Raw genomic sequence first — 26,844 nt, 5'->3', positions numbered from 1 at the left:
AGAAGAACAGGAGTACTTGTGGCACCTTAGAGGCTAACAAATTTATTAGAGCATAAGCTTTCGTGGACTACAGACCACTTCTTTGGATGCATCCTTAGTCTCTAAGGTGCCACAAGTACTCCTGTTCTTTTTTAAAAAGGGTTGGTTTGGTGACAGCAAATGACTATTTTCCCTCCCAAGCAATGAAACTACAATAAGCCCTTGCTGTGTTTGTTTTCGGGTCTATAAGAAATTGATTGCTGCTATAGTTCTGTAAAACAGAATATAATATTAAACAACTGCACAAAACACTGAAAGCACTTTAAAAACAACTGCACTATGCTTTGGATTTGGGAATTAAACTCTATCATTTTTTCCACATTTATTGTAAGTCAGACACAGCTAACAAACAAGACATTTCATGGGTTAAATTATTCAAACAAGTGACACTGCATCATTTTAAAGCCCCAAATTGCTTTGCCTTGACACTTTATCTCTTTGCACTACAGAGAACCCTTCATCAGCCACTAGAGCAGTGTTTGATTCCATGTTACGATTGGGAAAGGACTGATGCAAAACTGCAAGGTTGGTGCAGCGAGGTTAACTGCAATTATTTCTTTGGGAGCAACAACCCAGCATGCTTCTCTCAGCGAGGAAAGAAGCATCATCAGCTCGCTGGGCTTAGAGAAAACCCACAAGGGAACAGTAGCCCCCATGAGCACAACCCCCGGTACGAACATCGGTATATTGGGCGGCATACATCACAAGAAACAATTCATCACCTTTCCCTGATCGACCCCCTCAGGTCAGCATCTCCCCTCCAGCCAGCCTCCACCCTCCATAATTGATCCCCCCACGGGTCAACGCCCCCCCCCCCCCCCGCCAACCCCCACAGCTGCCCTCGCCTTCAGCGAGTTACCCTCAGTCACCCACCGCGCCTCTGGCGCCCCCAATATTGTTGTCTCCTCAGTCGATATAGTCCTACCCTCTAGGCGACACCACCACATTGCCCCAGCAACGTCCCCGGCCTGCCCCCTCCCTCACCCATACGGCCGCTCTGCCGAGTGCGGCCCCACTCTCCCGCCTGCCTCGGGCCGGACCTCACCTCAGCACCGGGGCCGCCTGCAGCCGCCGGCCTCCTTCTGGTCCGATCGCTCGCCTCGCACCCCCGCAGCACCTCAGCCCCCGCCCACCTCGCTGATGGACCAAACCTAGAGCGCCCGCCGCCGCAGCGCGAGGAGGGAGGGGAGAGCCCGAGGCTGCCAACAAACGCTGCCCCGCCCCCCGCGCACCCCACACTTCGAACCCGCCAATAGCCGGCGCCCTGCTCGTTGCAGCTATTACACCAATATCCTCTCCCTCCCCCTGTGACAGGGAAACCCAACGGCTCTTCCCACCCCCGCCACTGGCACATTCTGCGCATGCGTCGAGGGTTCCCTCACAGTTCTCTCTCTCACGCCCAGCGGAGCCCTGCATCATTCACGCTGGCCAATGGGAGGCTGGGGTTTGAGTGGGGCAGTGTGATCCTGTTCTAGGACGGGAGGTCACGTGGGGATCAGGGTCAGTGTGCGTCTCGGGTGGGGCAGCCAGGGATGGGTGGGGGAGCTGGATTTCGGAGGAATGATCCCGCTCCACGCTCTAGCCGTGGGTGGGGTTAGGAGCTTGCCGGGGGGAGGGCGTCATTTAGGCCCCATGTCTCTCCCTCTGGGGAGGGAGATATGCTGCACTGCTGTAGCCTTCAGTGTAGCAGCTACCTATGCCAATAGGAGGTGTTCTGTTGGTGCAGTTAATTAGGGTGACCAGATGAGAGGAAGAAAACATTGGGACATATGGGGGGGGGCTACCGGCAAAGCAAAAAAAAAAAAAAAACCACCAGAGTGTGAAATATCGGGACAAATTGCGTCCTGACCAAACATCGGTCGGGACACAGGACAAACACCTAAATATTGGGATAGTCCCGATTTTATCGGGACATCTGGTCACCTAAATTAATCCACCTCTCTGAGGAGTTGTCTACTGCAGGGACAAAGCTGCATCATTGAAGATGCTTATACTACCTATGCAGATGGGGAGAGCTTCTCCTGTTGGCAAAGGTACTCCACCACCCTGAGACACGATAGCTATATCAAGGAGAGAAGCCCTCCTGTTGACATAGCACTGTCTACACCGGGAGTTAGGTTGGTATAATTGTGTCGCTCATGGGTGTGGATTTTCCACACCGCTGAGCGACATAGTTATACCGACATAAATTTGTAATATAGACCAGGGCTGAGAGCAGATAGCTAGGTCGAAGGAAGAATTTGTCTATTAACCTAGGGCTTTCTACACCAGGCGTTAGATTGGCATAGCTACATCTCATAGGTGTAGATTTTTCACCCCACTGAGAGACTGGCTATGCTGATGTTAATTCCCAGTGTAGACTAGCCCTATGACATTCATCATCTTTCCTCCTGCTGCTGACTCCAAACCTCCATAGTCTGCCTGGGTTAGAGTTTTTGGTCCTGCTGTTACCCAAATTAGTTTTTTTGTCTCCTAATTAAAATTATTATAAATGCTAATCTAGGCACCCCCACAAACATTTGTTCCTGGTCTTGGGTCACTGTAGGCTGGGGCCTAAGAATGAGATGATATAAATTAAAAACACTTTATATATTTTAATATATATTTTAATATATAAAGTACATGAAATCTACAAAACAAAAATAAATAATGTAGTTATGGCATTGAATAACCAATATATCTAATTGATGTCCCCACCAAGAACTAGAAAATGTTTGTTTGCTGTGTTGTGGGGCCTTTTTGAAACCATTGAACCATAACTGACTGGAACATTATATTAGTAATATTAAATAGCAAGGTATATGGTTACACTTATTGAGAAACTGCGCTTGTACTCACCTGGCTGTGTTAGAGATAAGGTTACAACAATGTAACCAAATGCATCCACTATGAAACAGAGTACCTGTATCACATGTAGACTAAAGCATTTAGAACTGTAAAATTTAATACCTACCTAGGTATAAATTTCCAGAGCATCTACTATAACTCTAGCAGTGGTCTAGGAAATGTAACCATTCACCTACAATTGGTATTAGGGAGTATTTATTCTGTAGCTTTTTCAGATTTTGTCCACTTATTGCAGCAATTCATTTCAAGTCAACATTTTTAATGACTGAAGTAAGTTTCCTTCTATTTCTGCTGAAGTTTATGTTGCTTTCATATATGGTGTGAGAATTAGCTATACAATATCATTCCTCACTTTGTGAGGCTAAGAAGATTGCTGGGTAGTGTACTGAAAGAATCTACAGTACTTTATGTGACAAAGTACAAGAGAACAGGAATGGATTCAAAGAAAGAGGCTTTGTTGGGATCATCCGTGAGTACAGTTGTGTGAGAAATGCATTATGCTCTGTGAAGTGAAGGATGAGAAATGAAATTGTATTGCACAGGAAATTTCATTTTGTCTAAAGAAAAGTTACCTGTTTAATTCTCCATATTTGTCTTTTGTGTCTAGCAAATAGATGATATATGTGCTCCCAAAGGTTCAAAATATCTCTGGAAACCTTCCTTAAAGCAGCAGTAACACAGTCCCTTGTGTGAAGGGAGAAGAAGACATATGTTTTGGGTCGTATTATTTTGGTGTACAACATTATTCTGCTATTTATAGAGGCATGTAGAAGAGTGCTTTCCTAGTAAAGTATCACAATAGCAGTAATGGTTAGGGTCTCTTATTAAGATTAGGTTCCCATTGTGCTGGGCTCCATATGCACATATAATGAAAAGATGGTCCTTGGCCAAAAGAGTTTATAGTCAAAGGTCTTGGAAATTTTACCATTGGAGTAAAAGTACGCCAACACTGAGTACCTTTAAAAGTCCCACCCATAGTCAGGCTTGGCCTTAGAATTGGAAGGGCCAAGCTGCTAGAGGAAGAGGGGAGGATCACTTGATGAGTCCCAGTCCCACTGAGAGAGGGGAGAGAAAGAGTCATCTTATTATTTGAGAAGTCAATAGAGGAGTTGGCATGTGCCCAGAACCCTTTCAAAATAAGTGATTGAGAAGTATAAGACTCACACATTTAGAACACTTACGTGAGGCTATAAAGGTGGGGGATGGCTCCTAACTTCCTCTCTTCCTTTCCAGCACCTGTTTGTACAACACACTAGCAGCACTCAAATAATACTGATAAAATAATACCAATAAAAGTGAAAGCAACCACATAAGTTCTCATATGAAGTGTTCAGTGTAAAATTAAAGGAATTTTTGAATTCCAGCTCATTAGAAAAGCTATTTTTCTTAAGGTGACCAATAGCAAACCGCACTGTACTCAGACTGCTCTGAGTTGTGCTGGCGGTAGTGGCCAGCAAGGTGTAATTCCAGCATCTGAAGATTGCTCTTTCTTCTCCCAACGCTGCTATATGAGTAGTTGGCTGGTTAAGATGCCTTTACTGCTGTAGTGAGGACAGAATCTAACCCTGTGTGTAGAAAAATCCATCTTCATGTTATGCTGATCTTGGCCCTTATTATGCATAAAATAGGTGCTTTTACTGTTCTTGGCTCCATTACTAACTTCATTCATTTTTATTTAGTTTGTAAACACTGCAGTTTACAAACTAGTAAAGACAAATAACCTGGTATTATAGACTGTGGGCCACATCCTTTCCCCATAATTTGATATTTGTGTAACTCTATTGACTTAAATAGAGTTGATCCTGATTTATATCAGTGTAACCGAGAGGAAAATCAGGCCCTTTATGTACATGTCTCCCACTGAAGAAGACTATGGAAGTTTGTGTGGAGAAGGACTGCAGGATCAGATCTAAGATATATGCTTATGCTTTTACTTAATATATTGTAAGATATATTTAAATGTGAGCGAGTTTTCTCATGTATTACAGAACTTGATACATACAATAGTAAAAGCTCTACATGAAAGCTGAGGACCAATGAAATGTAAATGGAATATAATCAAGACATACAGATTAGGACAAGTAAAAACAGACAACATCACCATCTGAAAAAACAAGTGAATAACATATTATTAGATAACTTTGACTATCCTGAGGATGCAACTGATGAGGAGCAAGAAGACTTACCTTATGATGGAGACCTAGAAAGAACTTATCATCACAATAATGAATCAAATAATTTGAAAGCCTGTGTTTCTGTAGAAAACATTTCTGATAATTTCTTAAATTTGACCTGTTCTGAAATTAACAGAAGTTTAAAAGAAGAAATAAATTATGAAACACAACAGCTATCTCAAGAAAAGGTCTTCAGCCACCGTACACCCGCCACAAGAACAAATGGAATAATGATTGAAATGGCAATAGAAGCTCCTGTGAGTGGCATGCCTTTGGAGACAGAATTATCAGTTGGAGCTTTTAGCAGCCTAGATAGGAAGGAACATTTCACCAACTCAAAAATTTCTGATGTTCTTTTGCGTCATTTTTCCAAAGAAGAGTTATCAAACACAAGCCAATTAATTGATTGTGAAACTATCCCAGAAACATCCTTTACTGAAAGTGTTGATGAAACCGTCCTCACTAAAACTAGGATTTCAGAATGCACCAAGCGCACTTTACTAACAGAACAATGGACAGAGCATTTTGAAGACTATCATTTAAACAGACAAGAAGAAATATCTGAAGATGATTACAAAGATAAAAATTTGCTAGATGAAAATAAATTTGTTATAGATGACAGTGCTACTTCTTATGGTGATGAGAAAGACTGCATAAAAGAAAATTCACAGTTGATAGCTGAAAATGAAGATACAAATAATTTCCAAAACATAAGAAAAAATCACAGTCACCAAAAAGGTTTGTTTGAAAGAACAGGTTCATCTCATGAACTCAAATATGGTCAAGGCCAAGTTAATTATTGTCTTCCTGACTTCTCTAAAGTTGCTCCAAAAGTCAAAATACCAAAAAGAAATAACAGTGATAAATCAGCTCCCATAATTAAAAGAACCAAATTCTCGCCTAATTTGGTTGGTAAATCAGCAATTGTGAACAATGTTTTAGAAACTATGAATTATTTTGATTCTGTTGAAGTAAAGAATCAAGAAGAAGAAATGAGAATTCCTGAACTTTTACAACAGCTAGAGGTAAATGAGATCTTTTCAGATATCAGTCCTGGATTTAATAAAATGTTTATGCCAAGGGAAATGAAAGAGACAGTCCATCAGAGCCTATCATGAGTAGTCCTATATGCAAGTGGTTCCACTGAAGTCAGTGGTTCTACTAATTTAATTAAGAATTACTTATACGAGTAAAGGATTGTAGGATTAGACTTTCAGTCCATAACTTCCATAAACTGACATATTTTATGATGTTATAGAGTGATACCTTAATTATTAATAATTTAAAAGTTTCCCTTCAAAATATTATGAAATTGGTTATAGTCAATTTCATTTTTTAATTCTCACATACTTGCAAAACGTTGTTTCTAATACTCTAGGAAAATGTTTAAATCCCGCCAAAATTATTTTAATTGAAATGTTTAATATTTTAAAGAAATAATTAAAGGTTTGTTTTCATATTGTGTTTTACCCAGATCCTATTTACGTCAATGGTGATTTTGCCAATGGATCTTTAAGATTTATAAATGTCTTTGAGGATCACCTATGCTACCTGACTGATTCCCTTTAAATGATTTGTTCCAATATTTTAGGATTTCCTTTATTCTGGTTGTAAATAGATCATTTAACGGTCACTTTTCATATTTAGACTCAGTCATTGAGACTACTCACATGTGTAAAGCTAAGCACATGCTTAAATCTTTGTAGGATCAGGGCCTTAGTGTATAAGGAAGACTTATTACAACACATTAATACTTTTTTTCTTTATTATTTCTGGATTAATGCAAGTTGCTGACAAAACATGCTGAGGCTCAGAATCGTATTGATCATTTGAGGTTTGATCCTAAGGTAAATCTACCAGAATATTATAAAATCAGATAAATTGTTTAGGAGAGCTTTTTCTTAGTACAGTATATTTTCTCTCTAAGGGTCTGATATGAAGCGTATATTCTACTAAACAACCTTTTATATTGTTGTTCCTATATATAGAACTTCTCTAAAGATAGATTTGGCTAAGTAACTTGAGACTTCTAGATGTCTAAAACACATACAGTGAGAATAGGCCAACTAGAAACATACATGTTCATAAGTTGGTGTGTTTATGGGAAATAAACACAGATATTCTGAAACTTTTCAATATGTTAATAAAAAGTGAAAAATAATTTATTCCATATTTTTATGTGTAATTTAAATAACTCCTTCTAACCAACTTCTGTAAGGATATACAGTATTAAAATAAGTATCTCAAGCTTTGTATATATTACACATCTTAATAGGGTTTCAGTAAGGATATTATATCCCCAATAAATTGTAATTCAGGTTTTTTGGTCAACATAGACTACACACTTTGTAACACATTCGGTCTGAAAACTATTCAAACAGAACCCTTAACAAAATGCACTTTTCGAGGCAACAGGAAAACAAAACTATTAAAATAGTTTCCTTTTAGCATTCCAAGTAAATATTTTTATATATAAAGCTGTTCTTTTATTTTAAAATATTGTTTTGTATGTTTTAACAGATATATACTCATTCAGCTTCTCCTAATCCAAACCTTTCCATTCACTCAAGATGTATGGGTGCAGCTTCTGAAGAGTCTATATTTCATCCCCTTACTGTTCCTATCCAGCCTCTGCTTGGTTTGTCCCAAGCATCTTTTTCAGGTAGTTCAAATTATAGTGGTTATACAAATAACAGAGGTTCCTTATTTTACATAATTGTGCACTTTGTTATTCTGTTCCATAATCATAGAAACATAGGACTGGAAGGGACCTCGAGAGGTCATCTAGTCCAGTCCCCTGGATTAATGGAATAATAATCTGGAAAGCTGTATACAGAAATCCAGTTGGTACTTTACTCTTTATTTTCATTATGTTATAGGATTACAATCTGGGAGAATGATTTCATCATTACCGTCAGCAAATTCAGCAGGAAAAGTACACTGTTTAAATCCTAACTTGATGCAAAATACAACAAAAGGAGAAAAGATGTCTCAAATGCTAAAGGAGCAGGCAGAGCAACTGAAAGCTAAAGTAATATGAAAGAGATTTATTTCAATACTTACTTAATATTGATGCTCTTGGTTTTTTTTATGAAATCTAAAATCCCAAATACAATCTACCAATTTTCTATTGAAGGTGGAAGAATTTTCTAAATGTATAATGCAGGAGGCCTTCCCTTTGCAAGATCGCTGTCTGGTAAATTATTTTTTTCACATATATTGCAGGGAATTGAAATGTGCTTTAAATGGCATTGGACCTGTATTTATTGTGGTGAAATTTTCAGTGTTGTTCAGAAAGATATATTTAATAACAAATTAAACTCTTTCCTCCATTCCAGAATTAAGTTATAGGCATGAAAAAGGCCAAGGTGAAGTTTGAGACTGACAATATGTGTCTGAATCCCCTAGACTCCTTTGAAAATCTTAAACCAAACTATTCATGAAGGCAGCCCTTACTCAGGGAAATTGCCATTGAAGTTATTATGAGTTTTGTTTGAGCAAAGACCTGAATCAATACCCCACAATTTAATTGTCTATTTGTACATCTGCTGTGGACCACAGAGTGTTGTTAATTGTTCTGTCCAATTAAATAGTAAAGTCATTCATTATTTACATCTCTTCTATTGGTGAAGGTATTAAAGGAACTAAAAGGATACCTTGACACATTGGAACGGAAATATTTAGCCACTAAGGAGGAGCATCGTGGTTTACAGCTACAGCACTACAATCACAAATCCATAAGTGTTGGCGAGTTTGATCCCGACAGGTCAGAGATGCCTGCTAAATAGTATGTCTGTATGTCTATGCTCCCATAGTATATGAGCACCTGGCAGTCATTAATTAATTTATCCTCACAGTATCCCTGTGAGGTACAGAAGTAATATTGTTGCACATTTTCGACCTGAGGGGCTAGTCAAATTTTGGGGCCCTGAGGATGTTCCAGTTGGATGTAGAAATTGATGGAGTCTGGTATTCACTTTGATGCAGTCTTGTTTAGTTACAATGAATGTGCAAAGTCCTGCTTCTCCAAACACAGGAGGAGCTCAGAACAAAAGAAGCAGTTTCGTAGCTTACAGCAAAGCCTTTTCAGACAACAAACCCAAAAGTGCTCTCCAGTTTTTCCCAGGGTCACACTGTGCTCACAGGTGACTTCATGGCTCTCTTGCCTTTTTTTTGGCCGTTGCCTCTCTGACTCTTCTTATTGATTCTTAGTTTCTGACAGTTAGGAAGTTTTTCCTAATGTCCAACCTAAACCACTCTTTCTTCAATTTAAGACCACTGCTTCTTGTCCTATCCTCAGCCATTAAGGAGAATAATTATTTCTCCTTCCTCCTTGTAACAACCTTTTATGTACTTGAAAACTGTTATCATGTCCCCTCTTGGTCTTCTCTTCTCCAGATTAAATAAACTCAATTTTTTCAATCTTCCCTCATGGGTCATGTTTTCTAGAGCAGTCTCCAAACTTTTTTGATCGTGCACCCCTATCAGTAAAAAAATTTTGAGCACGCACCCCCTGCCACGCCGGCTCTACCATTTTTGCAGAAGCAAAAAAAAAAGAAAACCTGCTCGGCTCCCGCCCGAACAGTCAAAGCAAAAAAAAAAAAAAAACCGCTCCTCCTGCCGCGCATCCCCAAGGCTCCTCTTCCGCACCCCATGGGGTGCGCACACCACACTTGGGAGACCACTGTTCTAGACCTTTAATCATTTTTGTTGCTCTTCTCTGGACTTCCTCCAATTTATCCAGATCTTTCCTGAAATGTGGTGCCCAGAACTGGACAAAATACTCCATTTGAGGCCTAATCAGCGCGGAGTAGAGCATAAGAATTACTTCTTGTGTCTTGCTTACAACACTCCTTCTAATACATCCCAGAATGATGTTTGCTTTACTTGGCAACAATGTTTCTCTGTTGACTCATATTTAGCTTGTGATCCACTATGACCCCCAGATCCCTTTCCGCAGTACTCCTTCCTGGGCAGTCATTTCCCATTTTGTATATATGCAACTGATTGTTCCTTCCTAAGTGGAGTACTTTGCACTTATTCATATTGAATTTCATCCTATTTACTTCAGACCATTTCTCCAGTTTGTCCAGATCATTTAGAATTTTAATCCTATCATCTAAAGTACTTGCAACCCCTCACAGCCTGGTATCCTCCGCAAACTTTATAAGTGTACTCTCTATGCCATTATCTAAATCGTTGATGAAGATATTGAACAGAATCAGACCCAGAATTGATCCTTGTGGGACCCTACTCAATATGCATTTCCAGCTTTACTGTGAACCACTGATAACTACACTCTGGGAATGGTTTTTGAACCAGTTATGCACCCACTTTACAGTAGCTCCATCTAGGATGTATTTCCCTAGTTTATTTATGACAGTTGTCCCCAACCTTTTCAGGGTCATGCCCACTTTACCTCTGTCCGCACACACACACACCCCGGGAAGCAGGCCGGGAGCGGGGCCGTGGCTCCCAGCGGGGGACGGACAGACATGGGCAGGGGCAAGGGGGCTGAGGCTGGGGCCAGGGCCAGGAGCAGAGCTGGGGGTGGAGCGGGGCTGGGGTGCACTCCCTCCCTGCTTCCCATGGGGAGTGCACCCCCCTCAACATTCCTCTTTGCCCCCCCGAGGGGCGTGCCCCATCATTTGGGAACCATTGGTTTATGAGAAAGTCATGCGAGATGGTATCAAAAGCCTTACTAAAGTCAAGATATACCACATCTACCGCTTCCCCCATATCCACAAGTCCTGTTAAAAGTTATTAAGTTGGTTTGACACAATTTGTTCTTGACAAATCCATGCTGACTGTTAGTTATCACCTTATTATCTTCTAGGTGTTTGCAAATTGCTTAATTATTTGCTCTATTATATTTCCAGGTACTGAAGTTAAGCTGACTGGTTTGTAATTCCCCGTGTTGTCCTTATTTCCCTTTTTATAGATTCAAGCAGTTAACTGTGGTTTAATTTAATCTATTTAATTTTGAAATGGTATTGTTTTATTTTTGGACAGTGCTGCAACTTTGATACTGCAGTGATATACAAAAAGCCAGAAGTTTATTGAAAGGCTGATTATATAACTCTGTGTTTTGTATTTGGCTTTAGAAAGGTGGAGGGGGAAATATTTAGGCTTGGTATGCTGCTTGAAGATGTCAAAGAGAAAATTGATGACAATATATGTAGTCCATGTCCATCTTCATTCACATCTCCTACATCTCCTTCGCTCACGCCATGTGAATCTGTGTGTTCATCCTGTTCTCATCTTCGTGAGGTAACTCATCAAGTTCTATAATCTACAGACCAAACTCTTCTTTCAGTTACACTGATGCAAACCCCATTAATTTCAGTAGGGTTGCGCAAGTATACCCAAGAAGAGAATTTGCTCTTATGTTTCTAAGAGTGAATATCTTGCTACAGTGCAGAATGTTAATTCAAAAAAGTAATGTATTTTATTCCTGAATGTAAACTTTAAGATATCTCATTAGCCATGTTGATCAAAACCTAAATATGTGATTGCAGTTGTGTTGGGGGAAAAGATTCCCAGTCTCAGTGGGGGAAAAAAATTGTTTTCAGAAAAGCAAAATAGTCTAATCTTTGCAAAAATTTAAAAGCAGTTTTTGCAAGTGAATCACTGCCATTTAATAGAGAAAAGCTATGAAAATGGTAACTTTCTGCTTCAGTGAGATTCATAAAAATCTCAGTTTGGCTCAAAGGATCAAATTCTTTTGTGTCACAGAAAGATGGTGAAAATTATAACGTTTAGTCCTGGATCATAGCTTGCAAAGTGGAAATTGGTGGTTTCCCACTGTACTACATGTGACCAAGCTAAATGCTTTCTAACTGTACTAATTGTTTGAAAATATCATATGAATTCTGATGATTCCTCCTTTGAGTCCTGAATTGCATAGATATTCAGGAAATCTTGGATTGCAGGAGGCAAGAGTTTAGGGAATACAATAAATGACAATCTATTGTAAATGTCTTTATGCTATCTATAATATGGTTACTTTGTACAGAGCCCTGTGGTTTCAAGCATTAGTGATCCTCCAGAAAGGTCTGCTACTGAAGTGAATTTTCATAATAATGAAAGGAACGAGGGAGAGAATAGAAGTCATGCAATCGATGTGATCCCAAAGAAAACCAGTCAGCTTTCTTTACAAGATGACAATTGTGATCTTTTTCCTAAAATGTAAGTGTTGAACTTTCTGATAGGTATTGAAGTCATTTACTAAAATGGATTTATAATTACTTACTAAGTATGAAGACATTTATTGAATGTATCTGATCAAATGTCCACTGAAGTCAAAAGAATATCATTACTGGTAATTTAACTGAGTGTTAGATCATGCCACTGCATGGCCTCGATTGTCACCATAGATATTCAAGATGGAAAAGACATATTGGGGGACCTGATCCAACAATCCTGCCAGTGCATAATTTTTCCCTTCAGTAGTTTTTTTTAAAACAGGTTGAAGGTATGTCAATATCCAAAATCACTACCTATTCCATTCTTTAGTGACTCAGCAGAGTATTAGTATATTTCTGTGTGTTGTATCTTTGTTGAATCCAGCCCTGATGGAGAATCATATGATGATAATCTTGCTAAAAAACAGTGTTTTTAATATGTTTGAAAAAACAGTATTTTAAAATAAAAATTGCTTTTCCCTTAGCCAATTGGGATTACAAAAAAGAGATGCATCTGCCTATGTAAAAGGAATGGAGCCCCTGGAAAAAGCAGAACTGCTAGCAAATAAACACTCTTCAGATGTAATGGTACAAGGTCTATTTTCCTGCATAATTAAATTTTTTGGATGAACTTGTTTGTTTATTTTATCCAATGGGATAATTTATATTAGATTATATTCTACTGTCCCAATGTTAAGTTTGCACAACAAGCCAACTCAACTGTTGTCATTGTTGAGGTACTACAGTATCTCAGAACATTGCTGTACAAATGCCAAGTAAGATGATTCAGGTTTAGGAATGTTGCTGTCAAAACTTGTGAAGCATTCATACTGTGCTTTGATTCTGAGGGGAACTGTTCTGGAAGAAGTTGCATAGGCAACTATTGGATTTTAAATAGTATCATTTGTGCTTGTTTAGGGCTGCAAGGAAAAAAACATGAATCCTTGCCAGATCCACTGAAACCTACACTAACAAAGTCATTTCACCTTTGTGTCTCACTATAGAATGGGGATAATGTGCAGACTCTGTGCAGTCCATTTAATATAGCCTAGAATTGTAAGTGGATAATAAAGCAAGAAAAAGCATTGCTAAAGCCATGGAAAAATTATATCCAAATATATGTGTTACTCACATTATATTTCTTCAGAAATACACAATAATGTGAATAAGTGTATAAAAATCTTATGTTCTGGTTTGTGGTACAGCAGTGCTTCCTTACACCTGTGGCAGACAATGGGCCTGGAGGCCTGGAATCCCAAAGGCAGCTTATATTAAGTCAAAAACATAACACTAATCAAGAAAACCCAAAAGGGTAAGTGCTTTATGTATTTTGGCTGATTAAAAATATTTGTAAACAGCCAAAATGAGTGTATGCATTCATGGATACAAGTTTTGCTGTTGGACTCTGAAATTTAATGCATAGTGGTAGGCTCAATTCAAAGTAAAGCTGGTTGTCTTTGAACATGGGAAGATCTGGTTGGAAACAATTATTGTGTTTCTACATTTTACACAGGCAATAAATCACACAGGATGAAATCTTGACCCTACTAAAAAATAGCAAAACTTCCTGTGACTTCAATGACAGCATTTCACTCAGTGAAATCCAACCCTATCCAGAGGACTAGCACAAGGCCTATTACATCACTTAAGTTCCACTTAAACATTATTTTGAGGGCTTAAGTAGAGCATAGGTCTTATGTTGGCCTTCTGCATGGAAGTGAATTTCACCCACGGTAACTAAAAGTTAAGTAATAAATTAGTTCTACAATTATATTAAAAATATTGGAGACAAAATCCAACATCCAGATTAAAAAAGGGCCTTGCCTGAACAGTGAGAAGCACAAGTAAAAAAGACACATTTGTGTAGACCTTCAGCATTAAGTTTGGTTGTTTTACTTACGTTTATCGTATTAGTACTTCTGTATGCTGTCTTGTTTATTCAGGAGTTTAAACTTTTGGCAAATGAAATCTCCACCCAAAACCAAGTCTTACAATATGTGCAATTTGGAACACAAAATTATTAATCTAAATGTGCAGCAAGAGCAAGGTAGGAGAAAGAGGAAAATGCTTTTATTTAATAATTTGTGTCGTTTCAATAATTTTATTCCATTTTATTCAATAATTTGTATAATTTCATAACTCTGGTAAAACTCACCCACTATCCAATTCTTTCTTTTTTCCCCGGATCATTTTAGGCAATTTAGCACATCCCTCAGATCATTGTTTTTGTGAAAGGGTAGAAAACTGTTCAAATGCCCATGAAGCTGCTCTATATCCCAAATGGAAAATACACTGGTCAAAAAATGCAAACAAAGAACTTTGTTCCTGTTCTGTCAATAGGTGAGCATGTGCTGACTATCGCTCTAAGCTCCAAAACAAATCAAAACATTAACAAACTTCAAAAGTATTCTGGAGGGTGTTATTAGAGTAATTGTGTCCTTCTAACTATTGTGCCTGTCTGTGTTCTTGTGTGCACATGTATATAAATGCACACACCTAAGATTTCTTAAGTGCTTTGCTGAATAGAGGTGGGGTTACTCACATGCTTAACTTTAAACACGTGTTTAACTGCTCTGCTGAATCTGGGTTTCAATGCCATGATCCATACTATAATTCAAGGTGTAATACAATTTTTTCCCAAGATTAGACCATTTAGTATGGATATAGTTCATATGATGAATAAATCTGTTTTTCCTGAAATAATAATTTGGCAATATTAATACCATAGGTATTAATGCTCAAAAACTTTTCATACAGTTAATATTTAATTCAGATCTTGTACTATTTTTGTTTTTAACATGTAGAAATAAAAAGACAGAGGACAGAAAAACTGATAGTGAAAAGTCAAAATGTGGAAGGTATTCAGTCTTCATTCAGGAAAAAGCAGTGGAGCTAGATTTGTCAGGTACTAACCTTTGTAAGTAGAGATTGCATACAGTGGCCAGAACTGTATATTTAACTACTGTTGAGTCCTTATAGTAATTTGATGTCATCTCACAAGACCTTCAGAGGATGAAGATCTTAATGGACTTTTACCAAACTTTACTGGCTAGGCTACAAGGACCCCATTTTCAAACAGGCTTTCAAAAAAGCACCCATGACACTTCCATGTGTAGAAGGGCACTGGTGTGTACAAAATTCCGTTTTGCTCATGCATGTGCAGGTTTTTGTATATGCTAACTAGTGCACTCCCAATTTCAGCATACCTCTGAGGATAGTTTGAAAACTTGGCCCCTAAAGTGTTTCAAAATTTCTGGGCCAGATTATTTCCTCCCCCATGAAAAAGAGTGAGGATTTTTATGAGAAAATCTCTGCCCAGCATCCCTTGTTGAGATTATTCCCCATCATTCTGCTGATGGGAAGGAGGGTGGAAATGCCGTCTTAAACCTTATGGATCCTTCTTACAACCCTTGCGGCCTCCCCAACTCCTTAACAGCAGTGTTCCATTGGAGTCTCACTGCCAAGGATGTCCCGTGCCCCATTGGGCAGGGCAGCTCCCAGCTCCCTCAGAAGTTCAGTTAACTTCTCTGGGGGCAGAGGAAGGACAATAGGCAGTCTTTCTTCCAGCCAACCCTGACTCCACACCCTCCCACTGCACTGTCCTGGGTCGAGGATGGTATTGTGAAGGTGAGCGTACTCCATGTGTGAATTGGAAGGCATGAGCTGTTTCTGGATTTGATTTCAGATCAGAACATGTGGGCTTGTCCCACCTGAATTCTGGGATACCTTTTGCCCCTCTTTTCTCTGTGATGCCTTTCCATTTAGATACATATTGATAACTAATACTTTAACTCTATTACCAGTGCTGTTATATGGATCAGCTAGTACAGGGGTAGGCAACCTATGGCAGGTGTGCCAAAAGCAGCACGCAAGCTGAATTTCAGTGGCAATCACACTGCCCGGGTCGTGGCCACTGGTCTGGGGGGCTCTGCATTTTAATTTAATTTTAAATGAAACATCTTAAACATTTTAAAAACCTTATTTACTTTACATATAACAATAGTTTAGTTATATATTATAGACTTATAGAAAGAGACCTAAAAACATTAAAATGTATTACTGGCACGCAAAACCTTAAATTAGAGTGAATAAATGAAGACTCGGCACACCACTTCTGAAAGGTCGCCGACCCCTGAGCTAGCACAAGGTGTTATATGAGTGCCACGCTCAATACTCTCTCCTCCACTCTCTTTTATGGTCCCCTGGGTTTCCACTGGTTCTGGAGAGGCAGGTCAACCTTCAGCAATTTTAAGGAAAAAAATTACTGAGTCAGACCTCAGTGGGACAACCTACCTTAGGACAGGAAGCTTGTCTTGTGTAAAGGCACAGGCCTGACACTGATGAGATTCGAGTTCAGTTCTTAGCTTCGACACATATGACTTTGTGCAAGTCAGTGCATCTCTCTGTGCCTTAGGTCCCCATCTGTAAAATGGAGATGATACTTCGCTCCATCACAGGGATGTTGTGAGGAGAAATTCATTAATGTTTGTGTGACACTCATATCCTAGAGTGTTGGAAGCTATGTGGGTACCTAGATATAAAGCTACAGCACCCAGCTTATGAGCTGTAATATTTATGTAAGACCTCTTTGATACAATTTCTTTTAGGCAGTGATTCAGAAGACATCTCATTCTGTGATTCCTTTCATGAGTCACACAGTGATGAATTTCTGGAACACAAGACTAAAAATTATAAATCACGTAGAGCAGGATTAAAAGAACAAAGCAAAGGTATAGTGGTTTCATAGCTCCAAAAACATGTTTGTGTGGAAATGTTGTTTGCAGTGTAATATTTTACCTATATCACTTGTTTGCAGGTCTCAGATGGAGGTGCAATAGGGGAAACGGAGATTGGTTTAAACTTGGGAATTATAAAGAATTTGTTCAGTCCTGCACCTTATGTAGAAATAAAAAGCTCAGTTCAACTCGTGAGTATAGTGTGTTGCCAAAAAGGTTACAAACTACAAGCTAAGCTTTACATGGCACAGACCCATGAGTGGAATACACGTAGGGACCAGCACTCGAAGAAGAATTAAATATTTAGTTCCAAAGCTACATAAGGAGCAGTAACCTAAAGTCTAGCCTCACCTCAGTTCTTCCACAACCACAGTGGAACTGTCCATTTTTCACTTGGTGGGAGTGATGACATTTCCAGTTTTCCATCAACCTCTTCAAAATGCCGAAGTCACAGGCACCACCACTATGCCAGCAGTCATTTCCTGTTGGCCGCCTATACAGTGTGGTCTAGAGAAATGAACAGAAATTCCTCAGTTCTTATGCCACCTCTGCCACTGACTTGTGTTAACTTCAGCAAGTCAATGAGAGCCTGGTTTTCAGAAATGTCAAGCACCCGCAGCAACCTTTGAAGTGTCTTAAATCTCTGCCTATTTCCTCATCTGTACAATGGAAATGATGATACTTATCTGTTTCACAGGGCCAGAGTGAATATAAATTAGCTAGGTTTGAGAGTGGTAGCCGTGTTAGTCTGTATCAGCAAAAAGAACGAGGAGTACTTGTGGCCAGTAGCATAGTTGGGAGGGAGCGGGGCAGCGGCCGCTCCCCCACTGAGCACAAGTGGCACCTTTTTAATTTTACTTACCCAGGAGCAGGAAAAAAAAAAAGGCGTCACCCGCTGCAGCGCTTTTACTGACGGGGCGGCGCTCCGGGTCTTCGGTGGCACTTCGGCGGCGGGACCTTCACTTGCTCCAGGTGTCTTCAGCGGTACTGAAGCTTCATCGCCGAAATGCCGCCGAAGACCTGCAGAGTGAGTGAAGGTCCCGTCGCCGAGGTGCCGCCAAAGACCTGGAGCGCTGCCCCGTCAGTAAAAGCGCTGCAGCGGGTGGCGCCTTTTTTTTCCCGCTCCCCCTCTTCCCTCCACCTGACTACGCCATTGCTTGTGGCACCTTAGAGACTAACAAATTTATTTAAGCATAAGCTTTTGTGGGCTAAAACCCACTTCATCGGATGCATGCAGTGGAAAATACAGTAGGAATATATATACATATGTAAGCAGAGTCAGGATGAGCTCTACCCTGACATCTGGTGGTGAATTATGGCGAGTGTGGAAAAGAACTCCAGGGGCTGATCTTGTTTGCATAGGCACACCCACTCGCCTGGCATGAAACAACAGCAACTCAAAGTGGTTACTTTGGCTGGTGTGGGATCCCCAGTTTTCTCTGTTATTGGGGCAGGAAGAATAAAGTTTTGTTACCCTGATTCTGTGAATCAAGGCCAGTGAAACTGTTGTATGACAGAAGGACTGAGTGAGTCCTTCACCATTACCTAAGTAGCACTTGCTTGACAAGGGGCATGGGTTACAAAACCCAGTGAATAGAGAGAGGATGGGGACAGGTATTTATACCTGATGGTATGGGCCTTCTCTGAGGGGTTGAAACACCAATTGCACTACCTCCTCTCTCCACTGTTGAATATCAGAGCTATCTTTGATTCCATTAGAAGTCTAGTTACAGACTGCTGAGCCGAACTCACTTTGGGCCAATGGTGCACTGGCACTGGGGCTCCCCTACTATGAGCTGAAATTGCTAAGAGCTGAAATCACAAAAGAGCTAAAGTTATTAAGAGCTGAGATCACTGAGGCTGTGTTAACTAGTGGGGGAGCCTGAAGCTATATTGCTAAGCGGCTGGCGGAGCAGCTAGCAGAGTGGAGCTTTGCGGGGACAGTTGGAGTGGAGCTGAGCGACTCACAGGGCGGTGAGCAAAGCGGAGTGGCTGGAGGAGCAGCTAGCAGAGCGGAGCCTTGTGGGAGCGGCCCAAGGGACGGCTGAAGTGGAGCAGAGCTGAGCGGCTCACAGGTCGGTGAGCAGAGTGGAGCAGCTGCCAGAGCAGTTCGTGGGATGGCGGGAGCAGCTGACAGGGCAGCTGGTGGAGTGGAGTGGCTCGTGGTGGAGGCTGCGGCGGAACCCCGTCGGCCTCGGATCACGTAAGGTGCCCCTTAACACCCTGCGTGGCCCCCCCCCCCCGAACTCTGGGGCTGCACTGACCAGGGACAGAGACTTTGGGGGGTTGTTGGACTTTTGGGACTTTGGTGATCCTTAGGTTGCTGGTTTCAAGAACCCAAGGGAAAGGACACAGCCCAACTTGCTGGGGTGGGTTTTTTGCTCATGGTTTGTGTTATGAATCCTGTTTGTGGTGTTTTTTCCAATTTAATGCTGATGTCGTTTACCTCATGTTATTTTCTGTTACACTCAGACTCCGTGCTTGCAAGAGGGGAAGTATTGCCTCTTAGAGGCACCCAGGGGGTGGTATGTAATTGTCCCAGGTCACTGGGTGGGGGCTCGAGCCGGTTTTGCTTTTCGTTATTGAAACGGAACTCCTAGATACAGAACCCGGCCCTTGTTGCTGCCAACTTAGATGGGCAGAAGGGTTACACATATATACACACAGAGAGAACATGAAAAAGTGGGTGTTGCCATACCAACTATAACGAGTGTTATATTTCTTGAGAAACTGCTGAATTAGAATTAATTTGCAAACTAGACACCATTAAATTAGGCTTGAAAAAAGACTGGGAGTGAATGGGTCATTACAGAAAGTAGAATTATTCCCCCTACTATTACTCACACCTTCTTGTCAATTGTTGGAAATGGGCCATCTTGATTATCACTACAAAAGATTTTTTTCTCCTGACGACAATGGCCTACCTTAACTGATTACACTCGTTATAGTTGGTATGGCAACACCCACTTTTTCATGTTCTGTGTGTGTGTGTGTGTGTGTATATATATATATATATATATATATATATATATATTCCTACTGTATTTTCTACTGCATGCATCCGATGAAGTGGGTTTTAGCTCATGAAAGCTTATGCTTAAATAAATTTGTTAGTCTCTAAGGTGCCACAAGTACTCTTTGTTCTTTTTGATAAATTAGCTAATGTTTCTACATGTTGTTTGGAAATGTAAAGTGTTATGTAAGTGCTACATCATATTAATGTATTTATTATGATAATGCTAAGTTGTCATTACAGTATGCTTTCTCAACAGCCTTACAATACAGGGATTGGAATATAAATTTCTGCACTAGTTGTCAAAGAAACAAATGCAGCAGGGAATCTGACAAGAATAATATTGGTAAATGATTCCAGACTATTGGTCTTAATTATGTTTAAAAGATTTTGCCTGGCAGTTATGCTTTATAGATCATGTGCAAACTTTTTAAAGACACGTTTATAGATAGTATAATGAAATGTACAATAACAAACTGAAGTCTGATCTGATCAAGAAATGGATTTGGCTAAAGAGGGAAGGGCAAAGAAGAGAGCCCACCATTTTGAAACACTGCTGGAATGATGATATGAGAAGCAAACGTACTCAGGGAGTCTGAGAAATGCATCTAGAGTTAGGCTATTTTTTATCCTTAATGCAGGGTTCCAAAGTGCTTCACAAACTATGTACATAGAGCACCAATGAAATGCACTTTGGAATTGCGTAGTACATTGGAAAAGAATGGCACAGTGATCACCAGGAACAATCTGGACTGTTTTCCCTTTCTAACTTGACTTCCAGTTAGTGGGTACCTCAGAACATTATTAACTTATTTATAGCTAAAATATGGGTGCTCCTTTCCATTTTCCTGTTTGATATTTAGGGGACCTCTTAAATGTCTGTTCAGAACATGGGGGAGGGGGAGCTGTTAAAGAAAGTAGCTTGACTTCCACAGCTTATACACAGCACACATAATAAAAGGTAGAAGAGATGAATGAAATATGTTGGGTACAGGGGGAGAGGAGGCAAGGAAAAAAGACAAGAGGCAGATCAAGATATTTCATCTTTACCCCTTCTTTCTCTGCCATTTACTTCAATTTCATTTCCTCTTTTTACTGCATTCCTCCTCCTCCTTTGTTTTTTGCCTTTTCAGGATTTATTATCCTTCTCATATCAGTTTTTTTTGAGCAATCATGCAGTACAGGACTTATTCCTAGAGATTGTTGATGCATTTGCATGCAGTATTTCCAGCCTCAAATATTTAAAAATTATGAGTCAGGCCCCCCCACAAAAAGCTTGAGATTTTAAAAAATGATACAATTTTTAATTCTTTTGTCTTCTCATTTTGAAGCATTTTGGGTGCACTTAGGTCACAATTTCATTCTTTTCTCCACAATTATAAGGGCTAGAAAGATAATTTTTTAAATTAAATCTGAGATTCTCAAGTATTAAAAAAACTTCTGTAACTGGGGCTTTAAGACAAACAGCAGTCATGATAAAGACATGATAAAATCATGCAAGTTGGCAACACAGTGCATGTTTAAAGAATGTTGGGTTTAATTGTTAAATTGATTTAGTAAAGAAATAAATCTTTTGGATATTTTTGTTGGTATTCTAATGAAAATTAGAACTAGAGTGGGCCTTTCCAGTGGAGATATTTTTGCAGGGATTCCATTGACTGGAGCTGTGGAGTTAGAAAATGTCAGGTCACACAAGGATCCTAAGAGCCAAGGCTGTGGAATAGTAAACTGTTAAAATCCATTTTGTGTTGATGAACAATTAGTATTTAACTGTAATACATAGGGGCGAAAGAGGTACAGCGTCAAGACTGTATGATGCTCTCTGGTTACATACCTAAAAACAGACAACTGGCTCTGATCTTTTAACGTTGTGTGCACGTAATTCCATGCCTAATTTGTCTGTTCCATTACTGCGTTGGCCATGGTAACTGAGCGCACACACTTTTAAAAAAACAGCCCATTCTGTCATTTGTGCTAAATATAAGAAAGTATAGTTTTCTGTATATTTGTTATATTTTGTTTAATTGTGGCCTCCAAAATTTCAGCTTCTTCACAGAAGAAAAGAATTGCCGCCAATAGTGTTTGTACAAGTAAGCAACCAGATCAATTTGTATACAGACTTTCTGACAAGTAAGTGTTACCAGTAGCTTTATATAAATTAGTATCACAGAAGATGTGACTATTGAAGATATAGTGTGGGCCAAATTCACTAATGTCATAAGTGGCACAACTCCATACGTATGCAATATGTACTATATATTAGAATAGTAGTCACTAATGAAAGTAAAATATATAATGTAAATGCAATTTTGAACAGATTTAACTAGATTTGTTTCTGAAACTTTTCGATTACATGGAAGAACTAGAAATTTAGCTAATTCTTTTAGTATAGGATCCAGTCAAGAGGTCTCTTTTCATTAACTAAATGTGTCATTATCATTCCAGATAACAGTCCTGGCAGTGACGTTGTGTATAGGAATAATGATACTGCAGTACTATTTATCCATCTCAGAAATGTCTTTTCCTATTTTTACTTGTTACTAATATTAAATTATATCTGGAGTATATGAAGTAGGACAGGTTCTTAATTATAGTGTTGACAATGTGTGCGGAGGTAGGGAATGTTGGCAAAGAAATTAAATAAATGAAAAGCTTTTTGGGCTTCTCTCCTGCTTCCAGAGCAGGCAGTGCTACACATTCTAATGAGGATAATTTGATGATGCCAGATTCCCTGAAGGTTTGTTTGTCTGTGACTATAAGATGTATGTTATAAATGTAACACTAACTATGCAGTTGTATTTTATGATTAAACAAATGAAGAACTCTACTGAAATTATTATGCAAGGATGCTAAAAAGTCACAGACATTGCACACACATTGTTTAAACACATTTTGTTTTTAACTATAAAATGTTTTTGTGAATATTTTATGTATTACCTTCTAGAGACAACTTAGAGACTCCCAAAACCTGCTACTCAAGGATGTATGATACAATTATTCTTTCACCTCAATACCTAGCCAGCAGGAAGGTTTATGGAAGTAAATCAATGGTCAATATTAGAAACAGACACACCAGTTATACTGACACAAAGGTAAGAATTTAGAATGTGATTTTAAAAAATGTCTAAGTGACTCGGGAGCAACAAGTCCCACTGACTTTCAGTAGCACTTTTGAAATCTCACCCATAGATGCTAATGATTATAATCCAACTTGTCTTGCAGTCAGTGCCTTGTGAGGTGCTAAAGGTGTCTTGTTGGCTTTTAAATATGAGTGTGTGTTATTTATTAACGTGTCATGTTGAAACTGGCTTATTCTTAACTTTTTTTTTTGCTTCAGTAACAGTAGGTTCCATTTACTCCAATAAAACAAATATATCCCTAAATAAACTTCATCACAAGGCATAAGTATTGTCACTGACCCAGCTACAGGTTGCCATTGAGGGAGTTGAAATACATCAGTCACTCAGAGATCTGGAATGAGATTCTGTGCTATGCCGCTAAAATACACAGCACAGAACTTGCAGCTTAGGTAGACAGGAGGCGAAGGTGGCGTTAAGCCACTTTTACACTTTCCTGATCTGGGGCTGCTTTGACAGCCTGGAGGCCTGTCTAAACCAGAGCAGTCTCCCTGTAATGCCCAGAATCTCCACAGTGCTACATACAGAGCTTCTCCCTCAACACACTTCTCCCTCCCCCAGTATGCCCCTTACACCAGGACTTGGGAGAGGATCCTTTGAAAGCAGTCTTACAGCTGTTGCCTGCAGCGCCTGCACTGGGGGAATCGAATCCTCCCTTGGGCGGATACAGGGATTTTAGGGGTTCTTTTACACAGAGTAAAGGGGCTAAAGCTGGGACTGTTATGCTTTACATACCACAAGCTAAGAAGCAGTCACACTCCAGGCACTTCATGCACCAGACTGTAGCCCTAGCTGTCTCTTAAATGCCACACTCATGCAGTGGGAAAAGGATATGTTAGGGCTAGCACTATGGAAGTGTGGAAATCCTCTGGGTGCGATGGCTTAAACAGTTTAAAAAAATATAAAGTATTAGCTAACTCAGGCCCTGAGGCAGTCCAACACAGGACTCCAGCATCAGAGTAACCTGAAGGGCTTCTCAGTTCTAGTCCTTCCAGTCCACCCCTTTCCTGGTGCCAGAATTCAGTCATGTTGTTGTCTGATCTCATTCAGGACCTCTCTTGTCCTGTCCATTGTCTGTACATGCAGTTGCATCACGCTTCTTAACTACAGGGTACTGCTGGCTCCCTGTTATCAACAGCTTGTGTTTCTACTCAGCTTTTCACCCAGCCCTTCGCAGTCAAGTCCCAAGCTGCTGCCTCCAGCCTGCTCTCACTGTCAGGCTGTCATCTGGCTCTCTTCTTGAGCCAGATACCCACAAGCCCTCAGGTTGTTGCTTCTTTTTCCTGTTCCTCAAAGAACTCTCTTACTGTCAGATGCTTAACAAGGTCCCTATTCCTTCCAAAATAGCCCACAGCTCCCCAATCCTTTTCTTCCAGTTCCTGTCAGAGGAGAGAAAGGTCCCCACTCATGGACAACCAGTTTCATTATGGTTCAGTTGAGGAATTTATTTAATCAAGATTTATTGGCAAAATATAATTGATGTTTCAGACTTTAAAAATGTCATTTGAGGATATACTTTTCTAACCTTTGTACTGCAGGACTATCTAAAGTATTATTTTAGATACTCTCAATGTCTTATTTGCGGGTGTATCGTACAATACTTTTTTAACCAAAGCAGGAAATAGATTCATTCTCAAATGTTTAATGTTTACTACAATTTACATTGTGTGCATTACTTCAGGTGGCTTTAGTGTGGATTCATGAGTGCATTTGCAGACACAGAAATCATACAACCAAACATACACTTCTCCAAGTCCGATGCAGAGGGGAGGCATGGTGGTGGGTTATAAAGCAAGCTCACTCCATAGTGGCAATTTCTGTTGCGTGGGACTCTGCCCAGCTCCCTGCTCTGGGTGTTGCAACATGGCACATGGGGTCGCAGCACCACTCAGGTCTGGCCCTGCAGGCCAGGAGCTGTTGCTGTGGGGCAAGCTTGCTCTCCAGTTACCTCCCACCCCCCCTGGAGACTGGGCCAGGGTTAGCGTGGTGGTGCTGGGACAGAGGGTGATGCTGTGGGTGGTTTGTGCCCCCTCAGTTTAGTATAGTGCACCCATTGAATCAGCAGGCTACATTAGCCCTTTCTATTTCTCCCCCTTATTTCGATTAATGGCTGAGGGCCACCCTTCTCTATGCTAAAAGAGAGTTTCTTTGTAGTTGTGGAAGAGGATGACATCTAGCAGGCCTGGAACCCTCCAGTACACATCCTCCTCCCCAACTCCACGTAGCTTTCTTGGGTACACAGCTTTATATGTGGCTATTGAATAGGCTGCACACAGACGAATACAAGGACCTGCCCTGCCAAATAAACAACCAAAAATCTAAAACCCTACCTGCAGCACTTTTCAAAATACTATAGGGTAGAATTGTTGAAAATGTTACTTAGATCCCAGGTTGAACATTCCTTCCCCTTCTGTTTTTTGTGTTTGGGAACATTTACCTTTAAAGCATATGTATTATCCGAGAAAGTAGATATTAACTATCCAACAATTTGACTATGTTTTATTTCCACCAGATTTTAAACTCTACTTTGGATCATGCAATACAGACTGCAACCACTTTGAAGGAAACTACAGAACGAATGGTACAAGTAGTTGCAGAAGATCTAGCTAAAGTTAAAACTCATCGAAATAAGCAGTTTTTTAGCTGATCTGTTTCAAACATTTGAATTTGTCAGCTGAAATGTAGACAGAACTCTGAGTTGTGAAAAATGTGCATTAACAAGTTGTGCAAAAGTTAGGAGAGCAGCTGCCCTTAGGTGTGATATTAGCAACAGTTTAAGAGCAGAAAAACAAATCAGAGTGCCAAGTTTATAAACCAAGAGCCCTTGAAAGTTGTCACATCTATTAGTGAAGAATGGCCATATAGCTGACTTCCTTCAGCCTTCAATAATGGTAGTTCTTTATAGAATTGCTCTAGGTAACCAAGCTTAGCTGTAGTTTCTAAAATATGTAATTTGGGGCCAAGAAGATAACATCTCATCCGTCAGTGTGTTCTCAGCAATATCACAACCCACCTCTGTATCCTGCTTGGTATTGGACATCACAGAGGGAAACAACTGAAACCCTTTGTTCCTGGATAATCTTTTTATAATGAGTTTTAGCTGTAACATTGTCAATTTTTGAAGGACATATTCAAAGAATAGTTTGTATTGTTAAGCATATGCTTTTGTGCATCTCAGTAAATGATCTCTCATCACTCCTGTTTATATTCTAAAATGTCAGTATCTGTACTGTGGCATTCTTAGTATCTGTTAGATTTGGCTTTCATAATACAAATCTTCAGCTATTTCAGCATTATGAATACAAAAATTGCAAATGGGCTAAACTCCTCCTATGCCTGTAAGGAAATTTGGCACTAATACACTGATTGTATATGTATTCTGAAATGCAGTGAGTGGTTTAGTGCATCAAACTTGGCGATTAAGGACCAATCACACACATTAGATACTATTAGCATTCCTTTTAAATAACTTCACACATTAAGGAGACTGTATATTTTGATTACTCCCAAATATGTATGGGTAAAGGGGTAGGGGACTTATAACTGGCCTCAAAAATTGTGACTATAGTTAAAAAAACAAAGGCCTAGTGTACTGAGTAATACTTGGCAGATTGCTTTTACTTTTCACCCTCTAGGGGTGAGTTAAATGTCTGAACAGTGTTGATCTACCATGTCTAGATGTGATTTTGACAAATAGGGAGAAAGTGGTTGAGA

General features: G+C 39.9%; 2 protein-coding genes across 26 annotated transcripts in view; one reads left to right on the top strand and one right to left on the bottom strand.

The window, feature by feature from the left end:
- The window catches only part of GPSM2 (G protein signaling modulator 2), a 61,274-nt gene extending 59,876 nt beyond the window's left edge, over window positions 1–1,398 (bottom strand). For 4 of the 21 annotated variants that reach the window (XM_065554365.1, XM_065554355.1, XM_065554366.1 and 1 more), the window contains exon 1: window positions 1,085–1,224. The gene's annotated coding sequence lies outside the window, so the exon portion shown is untranslated. Of the gene's footprint in view, window positions 1–1,023 lie in introns of all 21 variants that reach the window. The other 17 variants (XM_005285488.5, XM_042840670.2, XM_042840668.2 and 14 more) reach the window with 12 other exon arrangements.
- A 4-nt stretch (window positions 1,399–1,402) lies between these two features.
- Window positions 1,403–26,515, top strand: AKNAD1 (AKNA domain containing 1). 5 transcript variants are annotated; one of them, XM_065554332.1, is made up of 19 exons: window positions 1,403–1,539; window positions 4,875–6,085; window positions 6,848–6,907; window positions 7,581–7,722; window positions 7,940–8,091; window positions 8,197–8,256; window positions 8,693–8,826; window positions 11,165–11,330; window positions 12,076–12,248; window positions 12,730–12,832; window positions 13,450–13,556; window positions 14,188–14,291; window positions 14,440–14,584; window positions 15,049–15,161; window positions 16,852–16,974; window positions 20,253–20,339; window positions 22,039–22,123; window positions 22,938–23,085; window positions 25,643–26,515. In XM_065554332.1, the coding sequence occupies exons 2-19, from the start codon at window positions 4,934–4,936 to the stop codon at window positions 25,775–25,777; spliced, it is 3,189 nt and encodes a 1,062-aa protein (XP_065410404.1). In that variant the 5' UTR covers window positions 1,403–1,539; window positions 4,875–4,933; the 3' UTR covers window positions 25,778–26,515. The 5 variants fall into 5 exon arrangements, with proteins under 5 accessions (XP_065410404.1, XP_042696593.2, XP_005285538.2 ...); XM_042840659.2 differs by lacking the exon at window positions 1,403–1,539 and adding an exon at window positions 3,016–3,156; XM_005285481.5 differs by lacking the exon at window positions 1,403–1,539 and adding an exon at window positions 3,215–3,355 and having other exon boundaries at window positions 15,049–15,149.
- The last annotated feature ends 329 nt before the right edge of the window (window positions 26,516–26,844 follow it).

This window comes from Chrysemys picta, chromosome 8, assembly GCF_011386835.1.
Source record: "Chrysemys picta bellii isolate R12L10 chromosome 8, ASM1138683v2, whole genome shotgun sequence".
Taxonomy (NCBI): Eukaryota; Metazoa; Chordata; order Testudines; family Emydidae; genus Chrysemys; species Chrysemys picta.
The sequence above is the reverse complement of the archived record's forward strand: the minus strand, read 5'-3'. Positions and strand labels throughout refer to the sequence as shown.

Bases quoted from the DNA above. Each gene is read 5' to 3' on its own strand.
- AKNAD1 (XM_065554332.1), top strand. From the start codon at position 4,934: ATGGAATATAATCAAGACATACAGATTAGGACAAGTAAAAACAGACAA. The intron at 8,257-8,692 runs GTAAATTATTTT...CTATTGGTGAAG, and splicing joins CTTTGCAAGATCGCTGTCTG to GTATTAAAGGAACTAAAAGG. The intron at 13,557-14,187 runs GTAAGTGCTTTA...TTGTTTATTCAG, and splicing joins AATCAAGAAAACCCAAAAGG to GAGTTTAAACTTTTGGCAAA.